Raw genomic sequence first — 22249 nt, forward strand, 5'->3', positions numbered from 1 at the left:
AATAAAATCAACATAACATTTACGTCATCTTATAAAGGACAATACCTTATTTTTTATGGTCGATTAACTTTTATCAGCTTTATTGAGATATAATTGACATATAACATGTAATTTTAATGTATGCAACATGACGATTTTATTTATATTTATATATATATATATACACGCATACACATATGTAGTGAAATAATTACCACAGTGAGGTTAGTTAACTTATCTATCACCTGATATAATTACCTCTTTGTTTGTGGTGAGAACTTTTAATATTTTTCTCCGTCTTTACTCCATGTTCATTTGTAGCATTAGTCATGATAGTCAACATATGGAAACAATGTAAGTGCCTAAGTGTCCACAGATGGTTGAATGGATAAAGAAAACATCATCTCTATATGTATACACACACACATTTATGTGTATATATGTATATGTCTCACACATATAGCATATTTACATTATACGCATATATAGTATATATGAATATTATTCACCCATTAAAAAAGGAAGGAAATCCTGCCATTTGTGACAATATTGAGGAAGCGTGAGGGTATTATACAAAGTGAAATCTGTCGGACAGAGAGAGACAAATACTGTATGACCTCACTTATGTGTAGATTCTAAAGAAACCAAACTCATAGTAATAAAGAGTAGAAAGCTGGTTGCCAGGGGCTAGGTTATGGAGCAAATGGGGAGATCTTGATCCAAGTGTACAAACTTCAGGTTATAAAATGAATAAGTTCTGAGGATCTAATGTACAGCATGGTTAACTATAGTTAACAATATTGTATTATATACTTAAAAGTTGCTATGAGAGTAATCTTAAAAGTTCTCCCCACACATACACACATAAGGTAATTTTTATTTTAGATAGTAAGCAAAGTAGAAAGAAATGTCTTCCTTAATAATTTCAGAAAAAGTCCTGGAATTGAATCTCATTGGCTGCTTTGTGCCGCGTGCTCCTCTGTGACCCAGACACTGTGACTGTGGGATGTGGGGCTGAACCAGCTAGGTCCTAGGCATGTGGCCACCACTGGAGGGACAGCTGCACCCAAGCCTCGCAGACCAGGAGTGGGGGAGGGGCAACTCCCTTAAGGAATTGTGAGGTCCTGATACTGCAGGAAGGTAGCAGCATTGCAGGGGTCACACTTAATAGATGTTTATTAAATGCTTTGTCCCCTTTTTCTGGCCCATAGAGTCTCTGTAACGATTCAGAAAATGCTCCTTTTCCCCAATTCTGTGTTACAGTTTTGGTTACTTGAGCCAGTTTTTCACAAAACTCTTTGTGGAAAACTGCACTTTCAACTTTTATTTCAGTCTTCCTCTTCCACATAACTCAGGACAGGTCCATGGAACTCATATGGGAAACTCACAGCATTCTGACCCCTCCATTCACCCCATTTTCCCAAGATGCTTTTATGCCACACTTCTTCATCATTGGCTTCCATCCCCCTCTTGCACACGTCCACTCTGACAAAGGCACCTTGGTGCATCCTTCGGTAGACATCACCTGCTGTGGGTTAAGTTGTGTCCTCCCGAAAGATATGTTTAATACTAACCCCTAGAACATGTGAATATGCCCTATTAGGAAATAGGGTTATTGCAAATGTAATCAAGCTGAGATGAGGTCGTATTGGATGGGGGTAGGCCCTATGCTAATGACTGATGACCTCATACAAAGAGGAAAGTGTAAACACAGAGCTACACATGGAGGAGAGTGCCTTGTGAAGATACAGAGACACAGAAGACACAAGGAGAAGGCCATGTGAAGACAGAGGCAGACATTAGAGTGAGGCTTCTATAGGCCAGTCACTACCAGAAGCTGAAACAGAGGCATGAAAGCAGTCCTTCACTAGAGCATTCCCAGGGAGCGTGGCTCTCCTGACGCCTTGATTTGGGGCTTCTAGCCTCCAGAGTTCTGAGACAGATTTCTGGTGTTTTATGTTACTCAGTTTGTGGTATTTTGTTTTGGTTGCCCAAGGAAACTAATATACTGCCCAACTTTGTATCAGCATTTTGTTTCAGCAAGGATCCAGCACTTCCTAAAATGTCCAAGCTAAAGTATAGAAAAATAAAGAAATTATCCTAAATCCTATCATGATTTAATAATGGTCAAGCCAGCGCTAAGAACCTGCATTCCTGTCCACTGTTCCTTCTAACACTGGCTTCCTTAATGATTTCCTCCATAAGCCTAAAGAAGTTTGGATCAAGGCACAAGTCCAACACCGAGCTTAGCAGAGAAGCCCTCTGCCCATGGGCCCACACATTGGCCAGTGGGAACCATTAGCCACGAGAGCAAATCACTGAGCTGATGTAGGAGATATGGCGGGAGGCATGGAATTCACCTTAGCTCCAGTGCATCATCTTTGGAGAGAGAACAAAAGTAGATTGCAGTTGTGTGAGAAGGGAAGGGTATTCAGATAACAGCTTGAGAGCACCAGGTCTTTTGCCTTCGGCAATAAATTTTTCAAAGAAAGGCTTAGCCTTTGGGGCTGAAGGAGAGGGTAGAGATAGTGGAACTTCTTTACCTGAAGGTGGCAGTGTCACCAGCCGCCTGCATGTCAGAATTGATGAGAATTACTGACGCTAAGTGACCTGCCCTAGGAACTAAATACTCACAAACAGGAGAAAGTACAAGCTGCAGTGATTTTTATTCAGGTCTGGGAGTTTGCTGTTTTATAGATGTTTCCCTAGAGTGGAGAGTGTTTTGATTTTTAAGATCTTGCTAAAACCTGCCAGGACCACCTGCCTATCATCCCTCTTGAGAAGAATGAAGAATAGAGTTTTCCCTCCAGGGAAATGATTCTGTGCCTACAAGGAGTCCAAGTGTGTTATGATGAAGCTAAGTCATCTTGTTATTTCTACTGACTCGTGAGCCTAAGTTCCGGGATCCTCTCAATCTAATTCTGTCCCGTGGTCCTACTGTGGCTTCTGCCAGAGTCTCTGATTGGCACAAACTAAATGTAGTTGAGAATTCCACGGAGGCTGGAGTACACAGGCTGTTGCCTTAAACATCACACAACTCTGGGATGTAAACTGAACTGTTTCATTTCATATTTGAGTTGCCTACCCTAAAGAAATGGCAGTGAACCTCCTAGCAGAAATCTAGGCTAGTCATACTTTCTTAGATATTTTATACTCCTTTTCATACTAGGATGGTGGAAGATTTGAGGAGGGAAAACAAGCAAACCACCACAGCAAGAAATACATGTGTAAAGTTGGGACATAATTACTTTTTCTCCTCACTCTTTTTTCCAGTCACGTGTTATTGCTTTGGTACGTTCCTGTTTGTTCACATTTTAAAAAAATAGTAGAAAAGGATGGGAAAGTATGAAACGTTTTAGTGTCTAATAGAAGAAATTATTGTAGAAATTACCTACATGTGGCCATTATTCGTAGGCAGATACTCTTCAATCAGGAATCACCTGAGGTTTGTGGCCATCAGCCATTCAGAGTACATTAGAAAACCCACCGTAGTACACAACCTTCGCACCTTCCACCAGGTCTGTAACAGACAGACAAGGGGATCGGTGCTTGGCAAGTCGGTACTTGTCAGGTGAAGCTAGGATGCCTTCCAGAGGAATTTAAATTGGATCCGGTTTTATCATTCATTGCTTTATCTTTGATACTCTCCCAGAGAGTTATAATTAGAGCTATATGAAAGAGAAATAACCTGAAAAACTTGCTGATGGACGAACTCTACCCATAGGTATAATGCATTTTTTAAAAAATTCTTTTTGATACAGACATATATTTGTATGACATCCTTGTCCCTTTGCAGATGTATCCTAGAAAAGCAACCTTGTCTACAGAAGTAGTTGTGAAGAAGAATTTGATGGAGGCGTCCCGATATGGTGTTGCAATAGGAAACTGCTTATGTGGTGGAACTTCAGGGTACCCTCCCCTCCCTCAGCGTTGTATTTCTTACCCCCACCCCCCCTATAGCACCTAAAGGTCTAAAAGTCCCCACAGGAAAAGACATGGTGAAACTAAGAAGCCATAACCATCTTTATGATTACCGTTTTTATGCTCTGAAAAAAATCAATTTCAATAACACACTAAAGTAGGAAAATACCAACATGTTTCAGACCTTATATACCAATGATGGGGAAGATTTCCATTTCCATCGGTGCCTGCTAGAAAGATCCACCATTAATGAGAAGTCTATGAACTAATTTTGCTTTGTCACAGATCATATGTAAGATAGTATTTTTCTTTTTCTTTCTTTCTAGGCCTGTGGGTGTTGGGGCTGGTGGGGGGCTCTGCCTGCCCCCCATCGTAAGCATTGAGGGGTCTCCTGCTCACGATCTTCTGCTTCTTATTTTCTGTGTTCGTAAGAGGGTATCAACTTACACCAGTACTATAAAATGCTACCCTTGCAGGAGTGGTGGTTGGTTGCTAAGGAGCTGGAATCAAAAGATTCAATCTGCTTAGGTTCTTTGACTCAGAATTGTTAATGTCCAAGGCTGCAGTGTTAAGGAGCAGATGGAATGCTTAGGAGAAAATAAGCTACTGTCATCCTTGGTCAACCTGCTGGATGTTGCTTCAAGTCTGTCCCAATGGAGTTAATGTGCAGACAAGTGTTGGCATTGGTGGCTTTGTAGAAGCACGTGTGGACACTTTTGGGCCACTAGCACATGAAGATATAGGTCCTCACACCTGGATTGACCCTCTCGAGCCTCCGTTAATTTTTCTATGGCTTCAATTAAAAAACATTGACCTCGGGCTTCCCTGGTGGTGCAGTGGTTAAGAATCTGCCTGCCAATGTAGGGAACACGGGTTCGAGCTGTGATCCAGGAAGATCCCACATGCCGAGGAGCAACAAAGCCCATGTGTCACAACTACTGAGCCTGTGCTCTAGAGGCCGCGAGCCACAGCTACTGAGCCCCAGAGCTGCAACTACTGAAGCCCGTGCTCCTAGAGCCCATGCTCCACAATAAGAGAAGGCACTGCAATGAGAAACCCACACACCACAAAGAAGAATAGTCCCCGCTCGCCACAACAAGACAAAGTCCTGCACTCAGCATCAAAGACCCAACATAGTCAAAAGTAACAACAACAACAAAATAAATCAATGAATTTTAAAAAGAGGACATTAGGTAAAAATTAAGAAACAACAACAAAAAAACTTTGACCTATCTTCTGCCATTTGTGCTTCTTTCCTTTTCTCTCCCCAACCCACGAATCACTCTTTTCTAATTATCCTTAGTAGAATATGCACTAAAATAGTACAATATATGCTAAATCCTTGGGTACATAGAGAAAAACCCTGCACATATAGTTTCACTAAAAGTGAACTAAATCTGTGGTCAGGAAGTGATTATTAGAACTCCTTCTTGCTACTCAGTACCTAAAATTCTGATATCTAATCTGCACAGCTTTATTTTAAGGAAAAAATCCATGGTACCTGTCCGATTCATTGTTTGAAGTAGGGCTAGAGCACATCATACAAAAGAGCTGAATTGAATTCTGTCTTGTGAGGAGGTTACAACTCAGGAAGACCTCAGCTAAATTGCATACGTATCTTTTTTTTTATTGAAGTATAGTTGATTTACAATCTTGTGTTAGTTTCAGGTGCACAGCACAATTATACATATACATGCATATATGTATATGTACAGTTATGTGTGTGTATATATGCAGTTATATATATGTGTATATATATATATGTATATGTGTATGTATATATATTCTTCAGATTCTGTTCGCTTATAGGTATTACAAAATATTGAGTGTAGTTCCCTATGCTTTGCAGTAGGTTCTTGTTGGTTATCTGTTGTATATATACTAGTGTGTAGATATTAATCCCAACCTCCTCATTTATCCCCCGTATATATCCGTTTAATCAGTTATGTGCCTTAGGAGAAATAATAAGTTATCATCTAAGTTTTCATGTATGTAAAATGAGAATAGTAATGTATGAAATCGTTTAGGGGATTTATTAATTCGGGGTAATGGAAATAAAGTGCCCATCACAGTCTTGGTATAGGATGCATGCTGAGTTGATATATGTGCTTTTTGACATGGAATCATGCTCTGTGGAGTATATGCTCTGTGAAGAATAGATTATGTTTTCTGTTCCTCCTGTGGCGCCTCACAGTATATTACAGTGACCTACATATGGCAATTAATGTTTACTGAATGATACTATCTGATTAGTATAGAATTCAGCAAATGAAGGGAAGTGGTTGGCTGGCCCCAGCCACCATGGACTTGCAGTTGTGTATCTTTCAGAACAGAAGCACCCTGGGGGAGGCTGATGTCTATTGCAGCCGTGAACACCAATGCGTGATTAAAGTTAAGTGCTAACAAGAGAATCCAAGGTTTTTGTTTTATGCTGAGCTTGTGCTTTGATGTGGTCCTAGTTAGAGTCAGGGCAAGGGCAGCACAAATGAGAGACTGAAAGAATTTATTGACTGAGGAGATGTAATCTATAGATTTATGGCGAGATACATGCAACTTGATTTATAGAGGAGAACTGCATCTGCCCCTCAGTAGCGTAAAGCTCTAGGTAATAGGACACCCAGCATCCCTCTGTAAAGACTGCTAAGTTCCTGAGCCAGTAGTCAAACGTAAATCACGGAGACACATGCCATGTCCTGCTCAAAGATATAAACTAGACAAGCACAGGCATAAGACAATAAATAAGCAGCATATGGACATTACGTGTAAGAATAGAGGTCATCCAAGTTGTGTGGCGGTGAGGGCTCAGAGGTCATTGTAGTTTGAGGCCCATCAAGTGTAGTTTAGAGCCCTGTATGTTTCCTGCCACTCTTCTCAGAGTGGCGTAGGAAGGGAGCTGAGCGCTTCTGCAGGTTTTATTTTGACTAATTAATGACATAGACTTGGAGGTATGAAGTGCGGCAGAAGCCATCTATTGTTTTGATTGCCTCTGACCTTCAGTGCCATGAGGATGTGGTCTCTGATTGGCCGAACGATGCGTTCCCACAGGTGGCCAATCCATAAAGTAAGAGTCTAAGAGTCTCCTTTAAAAGAAGCTCATGGGTTAACCCTAGACCAAGAGGAGGCAAATAAAGCCCTTAGGACTGTGTGTCTGAAACACTTGCCCAGCCCTGCAGTATTCTACGGGAGCTCGGCTCCCTCTTGTGGCCTAAAACCATGTGTCCATTCGTTCCATCCTCCTTGGCTACTTAAGAGGAGACAGTCTTTTGCCAACTGCACCTTGAGCATTGTATCCTTTTTGTTTCACTACTTTTTGTGGGGAAATAGATGTGGCCCTGGCAGACTGAGAGGGGTACCCTTGGCTTTGTTATCTCTCATGCTCCTGAACTTGTCTTTCTCCCCTCCTCTTGTAGGAAGGGTGGTGGGGTACCACAGTCTTCTGCTGTGAATTCATGTTCATGCTCTCTGTTTTCCTAGCAAAGTCTCTCATTTATTTGTTTATTTTTAAAATTTATTTTATTTTGTTTTGTTTTTACCTATTCCAAGGAAGAAGTGAATAATCATTTCTTAAGATGCTATTATGTAATAAGATTGATTTTGTTAAAAAAAGAGGAATGAAAAGAATTAAAACCACTGATTGAATTTGGAGAATTAGAGGGTGGATAGTAAAATATGAGCTCCATGGAAGGTAGGCCTAGCTTTCAGAAGTGATATGTCCTAAGGACCAGAGATGGAAAACTCAAAAACGGAAGTGTTGCATCTCGTTCTCAGTCACGTTTTAAAGCTCATGTGGCTATTAAAAATTTAGATTAGTTTCCATCATTTAAAAATAGATTTCATATAAAAATTGAGCATCACTTGGATTTGTGGCTTCCTAGACAAAATCGGAAGATTTGACAGTGGAGGGTTCACATTTCCTTGTGGTGACAGTCAATGGAAGATGAATAATGAATAGTCAAACATTTTAGAGCAAGCACACATACTCCGTTTTACCACAGACTCCACCATTCCCTACAGTCTTGTGGTTGACCTATGTCCATCAATTTGTACCTTCTTGGCTCCTGTGACATTGAGTTTGTGACTCTGTAGGCTTGCAACATGTAAGGTCACATCCTTATTATGGTATAACTTTAGACTCTAGTCCCACAGTACATTTTTAAAAACTGAATAATTGTCCAGGGACCCATGACTAACCAGTGTGGGGAGTGCAGTTCAAAGAAGTCCTGTCTTCACAGGGCAGGCTCACCTGGAAATCTCAGGAAAAAACCCCAAATGGACTTTTTGGCGAACCCAATATTTCAGCTTAATACAGAGTAACAAGAACGTCAAAAACCATAACAAAAAGAAAATGGGTTTTATCCGTGTTGAGGCTATTTCTGTGAGTCTTCAATTATTTGTATTGGTTTATGGATACCATTGGACATATGCTATTATTATTGCATTTGATTATGCCTGGCCTCTCCAACCCCTAAGATGTAAATTCTTGGAAGACAGATTTCTTGCTCCAGTTCTTTTCCCTTTTGTCTTTCCTTTTATCTCCTATCTCCCCATTTCCCATAAAATAAAACACATAAATATAATACATGCTTTAGAGCTATTGGTATAAAAATAAAGGTTTATCTCCCAGCTGCTGCTGCTTTTCCGCTGCTGGCTAAGGATGGAATCCCGTGAACCTTTTGTTCTTTCTCGTTTTAGGATTTAGAATGAGGCAGCGCCACATCCTTATGGAATCCATGGGGCCCGCGGGGCGTTGCCCCCACTTGGTGGAGTCTCTTCCTTGTGAGGATCCAGTGTGCTATCAGTGGCTGACATCTGAGGGCATTTGTATCCCTGATCATGGCACGTGTGGCCCCGGACATCGCATCCTGAAGGCTGTCTGCCAGAATGAGCAAGGTAGGACTCAGAGAAACACAGGGATTGTTAAGAGATATCTTCCAGATAACACGTCATGACTCTCGGGTCATCTTCTGCAGGGAGTGAAGCACAGTCTTTCCTAGTGTTGAATGTTCATGTGTAAGTCAAGTGACATATTGCCACAGAGTAAGCTGCTTTGACTTAATACAAGGCCATGTACTGTGCGACAACAGAACACTTTTTGTTTATGCCTAAATGTAATACAGTGAACCCAGAGAGTTCTCTGGAGTTTTAATTTATTAAAACAAACAGAATAGAGAAATTGGCTGGAGAGTCTTCAGCTTATCAATACAAAACAAGTTTGATTTGCTTTTATGGATGTTGATATGCAACATGCTTTTATATATTATTAACAAATACTGCCTTGTAAAGATTCCAGGGCTGCAGCTCCCTCCAAGTTAAAAAGAAAAAAAAGCACTAAGCTGTATCTTTTCAGTTATATAACATTAGATTAGAATCAGTTCTAGACATAATGCTCACATTTCTAAAGAACCGTTTTAAAATATAAGTTGTCAAGATTTACAAAACTATTAACAGTGGTATCTCTCCTTCATCACCAAGCTTCTGATACAATGGTTGTGTGAAATGAAGGGTGATTTAGAAAATATGTAAGGTACATGAAAATGAGAAAAGTGACATTTAAAACCTTTTTCCTAGAGTTAAAAAAAAAAAACGACCTCTTGGAAGAGTATCGAGTATGTCTATTAATCAGTTCTGCCATGAGAAGCCATAATTTATAATGCTCTTGGTGTGTGGATTGAAATGTTTTGACTTATGGAGTGAAGAAATCCACAGAACAGAAGGAAATTACAAAGTGGACTCAGAATGGATATTAGCATCCACCCAGGGTTGACGTTCAGTAATGCATTTCCTGTCCCCTTCCTTCCTTTCCCCCTCTCCTCTCTGCCTTTCTTCCTCCCTCTCTCTCTCGCTCCATCTTTCCTTCCTTTTTTTAAATCACTGCCATAATTAGACAAATATACATTTTAGTAAGTGATGTAATTGATTACCTCATGAAGCCAGGTGGTTGTTTAATTAAGTGGAGGACCAGATTGTATTAGCTACAGTCTTTTTGACTAAATAGTTAAAACTGACAGTGGCTGATAATACTACAAAATAAATAAGTTTTGAATTGTGGTGACGTGTGCAATGTATCACCAGTGACCCATAAGATCATTTTTTGAATTCAAGAAGAGTAGTATAGATGTTTAAAACCGGGGCTCTAGAGTCACACAGGTTGGAATTTCCAGTCCGGTACTCTTCTGCTAGATGATCTCAGGAAAATTATTTAACTGTGGAGGCATCCTTTCCTTCAGCTGTAAAGTGGGGATAATAAAACCTGCCTCTCACTCTCACGTCGTGAGAGTTAAATTACTTATATGAAAGTGATTAGTGAAGTGTCTGGCACATAACCATTCAGAATCAGCTATGAGCTTAGTTTACTTGTAATGCACATTTATTACTGTTCTCTGTCCTGGGGGATTTGTGCAAAGAGCAGTCTTTTAAAAAATGAAATATATGAAATGAAAATAATAATAAGGATTAGAATAACCATACTAATTCCTCTTCCCAACCTCCAGCTGTGGAAACAAAATCATGTGTTTGGTTGAGAGCCAATGACAAATGACTGTCAGGCTTTGTCATCTCATAGTGGGTATTGGAGACTTTATGAGGCTATCATACTATGTCCACAGGGCTGAGGACTTCTTTCACAATGTATACCGTCACTTCTACAGTAGTACAGAGTGTGAGTTTCTGATTTATAATTAGAAATATATATTTGGTCCGTGTTCTGGCGCACAGCTCCTAAAACCATTGGAATTTCCTGAGCAGTAGGAGCAGTGAGAACAGGTTTTGTTATAATGTTTGGTCTCTGGCCCTCAGTTCCTGAAATCAGTTCCATAAAGGTGAAATTGGTGACTTGTTATTCACATCAAGCCCCTTTCTTCCACAACTGGGTTTATATTAATCAGATGACTTTTGGAAGGTACCTCCAGGTGGGGGCTGGTTGCATGGGAACCAACTGTGAATAGAGGGTTGGAACTTTCCATCCTACCCCCTGATATCTGGGGAGGGGGCGGGACTGGAGGCCGAATCAACCACTAGTGCCAGAGTGAATCAAGCATGCCTATGTAATGAAGCCTCCATAAAATCCGAAGGACATGGCTCAGAGAGCTTCTGGGTTGGTGAACGCATGGAGGCTTGGGGAGAGCGGAATGTGGAGGCTCCTTGCCCTTTCTCATAGCTTGTCCTGTGCACCTCTTCCATCTGTTGTTCCCTGGTTTTATCCTAGTATAATAAACTGGTTATCTAGTAAGCAAAGTGGATTTCCTGAGATCTGTGGGCTGTTCTAGCAAATTAATCAAAACCAAGAAGGGGGTCGTGGGAACTTCTGATTTATAGCCAGATGGTCAGAACTGCAGGTAACAACTTGGACTTTTGGTTGGCATCCTGAGTTGGAGCAGGTCATTGGAACCCCCAGTGTGTAACCAGTTGGTCAGAAGCACAGGTCACCTGGACTTGTGATTGGTGCCTTAAGTGCAGGGCAGTCTTGTGGGAGTGAGCCCTTTACCCGTGGCATCCGATGTTACCTCCAGGTAGATAGTGTCAGAATTAAGTTGAATGGTAAACCAGCTGGTGTTAGAGAATTTGCTTTGTGTCGTGTGGGGAAATTACACCCCCCCCCCACACACACATTGTGAGAGCTATCAACTTTACCATTTTATAGAAGTTCTATAGTTTTATTGCTTGTTCCTGTGAAAAACTAATTTTCAGCATTGACCTAACCCTCTCAATTTTTATGGGAAAAGTAGGAATTACTACTGGTTCAGATCAGTTGCATGAAGTCTTTGTGATTTTTAAATACCTGGATGACTCCTTCATCATTTGTGAGGGAACAGGCACAGTTGTGGTTACAAGAACATACTGGCCTTCTGATGACTGAAACAGTCTTTTGTCCAGTGAAAAACTGAAAATGTGATCTGGTTACACCTTCTAAAGTTCAGCTTCTGTGAGATTCTGGATGATTGATGATTGATGTTTGCCAGAGAAGTGCTCCATTTGTCTCTCCACATATCATCATAGCATTTCCATAGTTACAGGAATTGACAGAACTGTTGACACATTTAAATGCTTGGTGAGGAAGGAAAGGGTTTGAGATTTATTTAATGAATCTCCTGTGATTTTATTCCTTGTAACTTTTGATACTTTTCATCAATTTGAATTTATTAATTGTTTCATAGGCCTTTTATTTCAGAATTTATTCATAGGCAAATGGATGAGACCAAAAGAAATAAATGTTTTTTTGATTAAAAAATCAAACTCATATTAGACCTAATCAGACTTGAGGCTTGCTATAATTTCCAAGGTTACTTGGTATGTCCTTTATTTAAAGGCTTGTCCATATTGACTCACTCCAGGTATCCCTTATACCGAAAGGAACATTCAATATCCTTGCAAAATGTCCACAACCCATTCAGATTCTGGAGCCAAAAGATTTTCACATAGCCGTGATCAAGATTCTGTAGGACTCTTGACAGTGTCTTGTTGATCATACCTCCTGCAGCTGGAAAGACATGTTTCTCTTCTCCAGAAGTTCATTTATACCATTAGCTTGGGAACTTAAAAATTACACAGTGTATTTCACAGTCAAGCTAGGAAGTAACTGGAAATAGCAGTTTTGATATACGTAAATCTTGTGGCTTCGTTTATGTATGTGATTTACTTTGGACTACTTACAATTCAAATAGTCATCTGTGAATTTCTACAGCTCTCTCTCTAGATATATAGTACTTTGACCATTCTCTACTTTGATTTAATAGTGATACTGTTCAACCAGTCTCTCTAAAGTTGCTATTTCTCACCCGGCCTGTGATTATAGCAAATAACCTATTAGTAGTGTTTATTTTCAGTAATAAAATTGTGTTATAGATTGCATGAGTGAGTATTCTGATTCGGAATCTGTTATCCAGTACTTTGGTGAATTAGCTTTGATTTCTCTCCTCTGCACATCTAATCATTAGTATGGGTCAAAAGGAATCTACTAAGTATAGAGTACATATAGGTTTTTCTTGTCTCATTGACAAGTATGTTTCCTACATTTCAAAGGGGGAATTTGAGTTTCTATAGAAATTTTTAAAATTTTTTGTTCTAGTTCTGTGGAAAATGCCATTGGTAATTTGATAGGGATTTCATTGACTCTTTAGATTGCCTTGGGTAGAATGGTCATTTTAACAATATTGATTCTTCCAATCCTAGAGATTATTATACTAAGTGAAGTAAGTCAGACAGAGAAAGACAAATATCATATATCACCTATATGTGAAATCTAAAAAAAAGAAAAAAGGATACAAATGAACTTGTTAATGAAACAGAAATGGACTCACAGACATAGAAACCAAACTTATGGTTACCAAGGGGGAAAGGGGAGGTGGGGGAGGATAAATTAGGAGTTTGGGATTAACATATAACACTACTATATATAAAATAGATAAACAACAAGGTTCTACTATATAGCACATTGTTACATCCATATATATGTCACTGAATCACTTTGCTGTACACAACATTGTAAATCAATTATACTTCAGTAAAAAGGAGGGCATTTGAAAGTAAATGGAGTGTGATGTAAACTGCATGCTGACATATTTCTCCCTTAGATTATCAAGTTAGCTCATTGTTTTCAACTTTGTTTCTCTGACATGTAACTGGTTCATTGCTGCTAGGTTTCACTGGCAGTTGATGATGGTTTAGCAGCAGGTGACATCTTCCCGGAGCAGGTTGGGAAAATCCCCATGACGCCAGGGTAGTGGTCAGCATTCCCAGTGGCTGGCAGATGACCACTGTTTATCATCATTCATGATGCACAGTGGGCAGATGACGCTGCAGGGTCATTGGATAAACGCCAGACTGCCCACTGCAGTGGTCAGACCCTGAGTACTCACTACATATTTTGCTCCATAATTTGCCAAAAAGGCTGTCTTATAAAAAAGTGTCTGTGTATTTCAGCAAATATCTTTATTCAGAGATAATGTAGTGCACGTTCTGCACTTGTAGAAAGCAAATACCCATGCTGGAGGAGAGCGTAGTTCATCAGGAAGAGCAAGGTGCACGTGCTGACCGGATACCTCTTCACCACTCCCTTGTGTACAAGATTTCTTATTTTCACAGTTCCACTAACCTTCCCCATGCAGATATTTTCCTTAAGTGGTGTATATATTTGCACAGAAAGCATGAGGAATGTTTTCCCATCATTGAGGGGGACTTGGCTTTTCCTTTTGGAGGCATTTTTCGATGCATTCTTGCCTCGCATCATTAACCTTGAACAATCCAAAAATGTGATCTTTAATCTTAGCTAAAATGGCATGTATTTGCAGTTCTTAACACCATACATGCCCTTTCTAGGATGACTTTAATTGGTGGAAAACATGCTGGAATAATCATTTACCTGAGTTGGATTAAAATGTTTAAACGTTTTTAAGTCTGTGATTGGAGTTGGAAGCTTTGTTTTGTTTATTTTTATCTTTAAATCTCAAGAAATGTTCTTGGGCTGACCTGTGAGAATAAGGTCAGACTCCACTCATATGGGAAGTTGTTGATCAGAATACTTTGTGATTCACCAGAATTCTAAATAGAACTGCTTTTGTGTTTTCAACTCATTATTTTTTAAACCCTTTGATCATGTTGTTTCTCATGTTGCTCAATGAGTACTGCTTTACTTCTCTCTCTCTGTGTGTATATATATATTTTAATAAGACTTTCTAACTACTATTTCAGCACAATATTTATTTTCTTGCATTTTAGGAAGAATGAGGAATAGATTATTCATTGGGTATTTGATGTATTTGCCATACAAGTATATTCCTGCAATAAATCTACCTATTTGAGCCACTACAAAATGAGAGCCATGATAGAGAATACATCACCTCTAAATTAAATTTCAAATATGGATCTTCTAAAAGTTTTGAACAATGGCAGCTTGCTTCAAATAAGTATACAGATTATTAAGATGTGCATTTTGGAAGCAATAATAGTAATTGGGATTTTATTTTAAAGAAAGTAACTATTGTTTTCTTCTCTTAACTTTTTATCTCTTTCTATTTTGAGTTAAAAAAAAAAACTTATCTTTGCATAAGGTTTGGGAATCTTAGAACTATGTTGCCAGGTGATCAGAGGAATTCAAAAAAGAGGAGAATGAACATGGATATGCATTTTATATTAGCAATGTAAATTCAGAGAAATGGCTTTTTGAGTACTCAGACTTAGCAAGTGCTGTTGTTTCCTGTCCAGATCCTCTTGGCCATTTACCATTTCTGTGTATGCCAGCCAGAAATTCAACTGACACCACCTGCATCTCTGCCTAAGGAATTTCTCCAGTCACTGGAGCCGTCTCTGCCCACATATGCAGTCAGAAGTGCCAGGGAGTTAACAATTCCAGGGAGCAACCTTCAACCAATGATTGAGAGTTAGTGTATAAATACCAACTCCCTCGCCCCTCAGATGTAATAACTTTGAGGTGTATGTTCTATGCTCTGTCCTAGAATTCCCAGTAAGTTGAAGCGCCACTTACTAATGGCCTGATTTTTTCAATTATACACCCTTTATCAGCCTCCTTCCCTTTCCTGTCTCACTCCCCTACTCTTGCACTGGTTCCCTGGCATTATTTCCCAATAAATACGTGCCCATGAACCTTTGTCACAGAATCTGATTATGGTGCAACTCAAACTGAGACAAGGATGCTTGGAATGATATTTAGTGGATCCACTCCTGTAGGAGATACAGGGTTTGATTCAAATCATACCATAGTGATGATGATGATGTTTAAAAATCACCTTCCAAGGAAGAAACGATACAGTCTCTCATAAGATTTCTTTCAGTATTTTGAGCAACTCTCACTATTTATCAATTGTTGGGTTATATCTGCTGAGCTTTAATATATTGCTTCTGTCCTCTCTTTGAAAACACAACAAAACAAAAAAGCAAAACAAAACAAAAAACACTATTGAATCCTACTTCTTTCCCAGTCAGGCAATGCTAGTAACTTATACCATCCTCCTGAGTCTTGTTTTCCAACAATCGAGTCATTTTATAACTCTCAGGGGAGGACTAGGTTATTCATATTTTCATTTTGTAGTGATTCCAGAAGGTATTGGAATGTATCTGAATAACAACAAGAAAAGCAGACTTCTCTGGATGTTAACAGACGTATTTGTGTAGGAAAAATAGGTCTGAAGTGTTGGGAGGACATGTTGCTTTATTTCCTTTTTTCTAGATCCGTGGTTCTAAAACTTTGGTATGGGTCAGAATCACTCAGAGGGGTTATGGAAACACACAATTATGAGCCACCCACTCCAGAGTTTCTGAATCAGTAGGTCTGGGATGGGGCTCAAGAACTGGTATTTCTAACAAATTCCCAAGGGATGCTGATGGTGCTGGTCCAGGGACCATACTTTGAGAAACACTGTTGTAGGCATGAGGGGGTGTATGGGCAGCCTCATCATGATAGCACATAACAGAGGTGGGCTAGAACAGTGAAAGGCATGGCTTACACTTTATCATAATCAGCAATGGTATTGATTCTCATCTGTCGTTTCTTCTTTCCTGCTGGGGAAATTATTCTTGAAATCCATGAAATACATTACTGTCTTTCCAGAAGCAAGCAGTGAGTAAATATTCTTTTATTCCTTTATTGTTACTCAGATGGAGTACTAAAAGATCAAACAGTGGAAAGCAATAGTGTACTCTTGCAGAAACAGAAGACACATAATATGTGAAATGAGTTATTTAGGTTTAGAAGAGAGAATTTTCATTTTCAAAAAGCTGTCTTTCTCCGACCACCAACTGGTAGCAGTTTGGTGTCAGTGTCCTAACTGAAGGAAATGTAGTGATGACAAATACGTTGTATTAAATTTTGAAATGAACCTGACATTGCAGTTGAAAGTGCCAATAAGATCAGGCTGCTGTTCACACTACAGGGATCAGACTGCAAAGGAGATTAAATTTGAGAGTTCCTGTAGCCAAGTTTGTCATTCCCTTTCATTTAGATGTCTTGCAGTGAAATTAAAGGTGAAACTTTAATAATGTTTGGCAATGAGAGGATCCAAAAAAGGAAAATAAAGACTCATTCTAATCAGACTTTTCCCATCCATGTTTGACGGGAAGGTGGAGAGTAGATGTAAGCTGGTGAATCAATTTAAATGCTAAAGAGAGAGGAGCTGCATTTACTGTATGTTGTCTTGTTGATAATCAGGTATTGTATTTTAAATCATTTCCTCTTTCCACTCTGTTACCTACCTAGACATCTCAAGATAGCTTTTGTCTCTTTTCTCTCTTACTGAGATGCCTAAAGAAATGACTGTATTCACATCACTACCCAGCAGTATTCCACAATCAGACTAAACGTAGTCTGATTTCTCCAGATTTATAATATTTATAAATAGCTTAAATTGCTTCCTGAGTGTGCCTACGTCTCTCATAGAAAGACTGTCTCCTTTTTCTATCTCTTCTGAAATTCTCACTAGGCAGTCTACTTTCTGTTCCCATTCCTTATGATTCAAAAAGCAAAATAAATCTTAAATTGTACTGATACTTCAAAATGTAGTTCACATGATTAAATAATCATCCTGACCTTTCAGTGGGAATTAATGTGAGATCGTCACCCTTCCCATTACTTTCAACTTTCTGGACATGCTCTCAGTTTCTCTATTCCATTGTGTATTCTACTAGTGTTACTAGGAGGGATTACCTATAACATTAGTCACAGGGATATAATTTTGCTTTCTCATTCTGAAATGTGTTTTAAAGTGGTATATGGCTGTTTCATAGGGTCTTTAGCTGGTTACACCTAATGTACCTTCTGTCTACTTTTCCCTCTAAGTACACATAGGAAAAGTAAAGAACACGGATTAAAACACACTTTTAGTATGATAGACTAATTTTCACTGGTAGGACAGCCAATGTGACTCAATTAGAATATGCAATCAGAGGCTTACCTGTGCTGTACCCGTTTGCGTGTTTTCAAGAAAATATTAATATAATGAAATAAAACTCTCTTGGAAAGGCTGATCCTTCCCACACAAAACCAGTTACGAGCGTGAGTCAAAAATTATCCGCACTCCACTTATATTAAAACTTCTATTGGCCACACTGTCTTATCAGCGCTTCTCATTCAAGGCTACTGTCTCCCCAGTCACTGCTGTACAGGTGTGAATGTGTTACATCAGTTCATTTGTAACCGTGGTGTGAGCAAAAATGGATGCCCCACTTGTGATTTGCATGAAAGAAGAGCAGCGTGATTTGTTTTTTGTGGTCTGAGGGTGTGCACGTCCTTACACTTCTGCCCACACTGTTGACATACACTCTGCAAAAACTTCGTTTTGAGATGTTAAAGCATCCTCCCTATAGCCCTGATCTTGCTCCATTGGACTTTCACCTGTTTGGTCCCCTGAGAGCAGCCCTCCAAGGACAAAGATTCACTTCTGATGAAGAAGTGAAGACAGTAGTGCATTCGTGGCTCGCAGCTCAGCCTAAAAAAATTTTAATGAGGTAGTATGAAAGCTTGTTGACAAATGGACAAAATGTGTTGAAAAGCAAGGAGATTATGTCAGAAAATGATGTATTTGTCTTTTCTAAAAGTTAATTAAAATAAATCCTACAGCCAGGGTGTGGATAATTTTTGACTCACTCTTAGAAGAACATTTTACTTAGACTTTTTGTATTTCTAAATTAAAATAATGTATACGTATACTTTTTTTTTTAATCTTTATTTATTTATTTATTTATTTTTAAATTATTTTTTTGGGGGGTACACCAAGTTCAATCATCTGTTTTTATACACATATCCCCATATTCCCTCCCTCCCTCAACTCCCCCCCCACCCTCCCTCAAGTTCTCCCCCCCCCCCCCCCCCCCCGGTCCCAGTCCTCTAAGGTATCTTCCCTATTCGAGTTGGACTCCCTTTGTTATACAACAACTTCCCACTGGCTATCTATTTTACAGTTGGTACTATATATATGTCTGTGCTACTCTCTCGCTTCGTCTCAGCTTCCCCTTCACCCCCTGCCCCCCCCCAAACCTCGAGTTCTCCAGTCCATTCTCTGCATCTGCGTCCTTATTCTTGTCACTGAGTTCATCAGTACCATATTTAGATTCCGTATATGTGAGTTAGCATACAATATTTGTCTTTCTCTTTCTGACTTACTTCACTCTGTATGACAGACTCTAGGTCTATCCACCTCATTACATATAGCTCCATCTCATTCCCTTTTATAGCTGAGTAATATTCCATTGTATATATATGCCACATCTTCTTTATCCATTCATTTGTTGATGGGCATTTAGGTTGCTTGCATGTCCTGGCTATTGTAAATAGTGCTGCAATAAACATTATGGTACATGTTTCTTTTGGGATTATGGTTTTCTTTGGGTATATGCCCAGGAGTGGGATGACTGGATCGTATGGTAGTTCTATTTGTAGTTTTTTAAGGAACCTCCAAATTGTTTTCCATAGTGGCTGTACCAACTTACAGTCCCACCAACAGTGCAGGAGAGTTCCCTTTTCTCCACACCCTCTCCAACATTTGTGGTTTCCAGATTTTGTGATGATGGCTATTTTGATCGGTGTGAGGTGATACCTCATTGTGGCTTTGACTTGCATTTCTCTGATGATGAGTGATGTTGAGCATCTTTTCATGTGTTTGTTGGCCATCTGTATGTCTTCTTTGGAGAAAGGTCTATTGAGGTCTTCTGCCCATTTGTGGATTGGGTTATTTGCTTTTTTGGTATTAAGCTTCATGAGCTGCTTGTATATTTTGGAGGTTAATCCTTTGTCCGTTGTTTCATAGGCAACTATTTTTTCCCATTCTGAGGGTTGCCTTCTAGTCTTGTTTGTGGTTTCTTTCGCTGTGCAAAAGCTTTTAAGTTTCATGAGGTCCCATGTGTTTATTCTTGATTTTATTTCCATGATTCTAGGAGGTGGGTCCAAAAGGATCTTGCTTTGATGTATGTCATAGAGTGTTCTGCCTGTGTTTTGCTCTAGGAGTTTTATAGTGTCTGGCCTTACATGTAGGTCTTTAATGCATTTGGAGTTTATTTTTGTGTATGGTGTTAGAAAGTGTTCTAATTTCATTCTTTTACATGTTGCTGTCCAATTTTCCCAGCACCACTTATTGTATACATATACTTTGACTGGTTTATGATTCAAAATTAAGAATTCCTTTGTGCTGTGTTGTTCATTCTCCACTTACTGAGTTGTGTGCTCTGCCCAAAGAATTATATAATTTTCCTTGGAGAGATATCAAAGAAGTAGAAATTCTTAAATGTTTAGGGAAATCATGCATTTTATAGCAAAGAAACAGAAAGAAAAAACATGTTTTGAAAGTTAATTTAGGAATATCTTAAGACCATGATACTTCTTTTTATCCATTGGTAGATTTCAGTCAACAACAAGCATCTAGGAAATCCACAGCTCACCGTAAGTGCTACCTCTGCCTGTTACCTCCAAGGTAATTTGTCTCCACAGTCATGATCATATTATTCCCCTATCTGAGATGCTCATCTGCTTCTTCTTCCTTTGACTAATTCTTAATCATCCTTGAAAAACTTCGATTAATATATTATAGGAAACCACCTCTCCACTCTCACTGCACCTCTTTAAGTTGGTCTAGAAGCTCAAGTGAATATTATAGTTACCATTTCCTTTATACATAATTGGTTCAGAAATGTGTCAGTTTAAATCTATTTGGACCAATGAGATGTGAAAAGAGGGACATGACTAAGGGAAGGTATTTCTGTTGCTGCCATGATCCATTGTATGGTCTGGCTTCAGAATGAGGGCAGCGCTGTGTACAGTGGGGCAGAGATGTGAAGACACTGAGTCCTGGAAGACATTGTTAAGCCACTGAATCAACAGTCTGAGCCCTGGCTGTAATGTTAGTCAATAGATTTCCTTATTATGAAGTCAGTTTCTATCAGAGTTTTATATCAGCTGTTGCAGAAAACATCCTACTTGATGGGGTGACTGTCTTCTGTGTTCTCATAACACTTTGTGATTCAGTTATCAATGACTTTACTGCATTATATTGAAATTATCTGCTCACTTACCTGTTCTTCCCATTTGACTCTTAACTTCTCAAGGGCAGAGACCTTGACTCATTTCTTGTGTTATTCTTGGCATGATGCCAGACTGTCTAGCATAGTTGAATGTACTCTGTAAATATTTATAGAAACTTAGAAGAGTTATTTCAATTGATTCCCACAAGAGCCCAATTGGGAATTATAATTATTATTTCAATTTTATTGATGAGGTCATTTTAGCCCAGAGATGTTGATCGCCCAATGTCACTCACCCAGTATGTTCTAAGACCAGAATTTTGAATTCCGAACCTAGGACTCCTAACCAGTACTTGTTCTACTGTATCGATGTCAGCAAATATATATCACATGTACCAATAACACTGACATTGCCACGTCTCAGACCCACCCAGTAGCTTTCATTGGTTGATGATGTTATTTTTTTGTTAAGTGAGGATTGGGCTGAAATTCATTCTCAATGCAGTACTAAAGGTAACCACTGCCGGCTGACTGCTGTAGGTCCAAACCATGAAATCCATTTCTATATACATGCTAAACATTTTGACTCTTTCTCCTGGTGTGAACCAACAGCAGGAGAGAGATCACTGGATACAATGAAAACATAAAGCCCACACACATTTCCTGTTTCTGTCAGGGACAAGTTGTCTTGGAGTTTGACGTAGAGGACTTAGTTATCTGGTTTTCCCTGGCAACTCTAGTTCTACTCATGATTGTATTTAGATAGTTAAGCAGCATAGAATTTATTCATCAGACTAGACTGAGAGTACAGAGAGAAGCAGATTCTCTGAAAAAGCAGATAAAACCATAAAGGAGAAGGTAGAAGACTGCTCTTCAGGGACAACCAGCTTTTCACTGCTTCGTAATAGAGGAATTACACAGAGAGGCAATAACAGAACTGCTAATAACATGGTATCGTGAAGTTTTAGGGAGTTTGGTAAAAAGTAAACAATTTCTATACACAAAAAGTGGTTTTTCAGTTTACATCAACATTTCTTAAAATATACTTTAATAGTGATTCATTGAGAAGAGGATATAATTTCTCTACGACATAGTATTCCAAAAAAGAAATAAGTAGAAATGAAAAGATGACAAATTTTGGCTTAACATCTGAATATATGTCCCATGAGTGTCTAGCAGTGGTGATTAGGATAATAAGTTCTTTGTCACTGAAGGCATTTACATAGAGGCTCAGGGTTACTGTGGAGGGAATCTTCAACACAGTTCTGCAAGAGAGGGTTGCTTTGTGGATCTTCTGTTACCATTTTGGACAGGAGAGTTCTGCATTCTTCTTAGTTTTCCTGCACTCGAGGATAATTAATATCTCTATTTCTCCCCATAAAACGCCAGT

The 22249-nt window shown here is 39.1% G+C and overlaps 1 protein-coding gene across 1 annotated transcript in view; it reads left to right on the top strand.

The window, feature by feature from the left end:
- THSD7B (thrombospondin type 1 domain containing 7B) overlaps window positions 1–22249 on the top strand; it is a 746295-nt gene that overhangs the window by 267886 nt on the left and 456160 nt on the right. Inside the window, exon 6 of the mRNA XM_057745884.1 lies at window positions 8593–8790. Within this exon, the coding sequence (XP_057601867.1) occupies window positions 8593–8790 (198 nt within the window). The remainder of the gene's footprint in view (window positions 1–8592; window positions 8791–22249) is intronic.

This window comes from Hippopotamus amphibius, chromosome 8 (assembly GCF_030028045.1).
Source record: "Hippopotamus amphibius kiboko isolate mHipAmp2 chromosome 8, mHipAmp2.hap2, whole genome shotgun sequence".
NCBI classification, from domain to species: Eukaryota; Metazoa; Chordata; class Mammalia; order Artiodactyla; family Hippopotamidae; genus Hippopotamus; species Hippopotamus amphibius.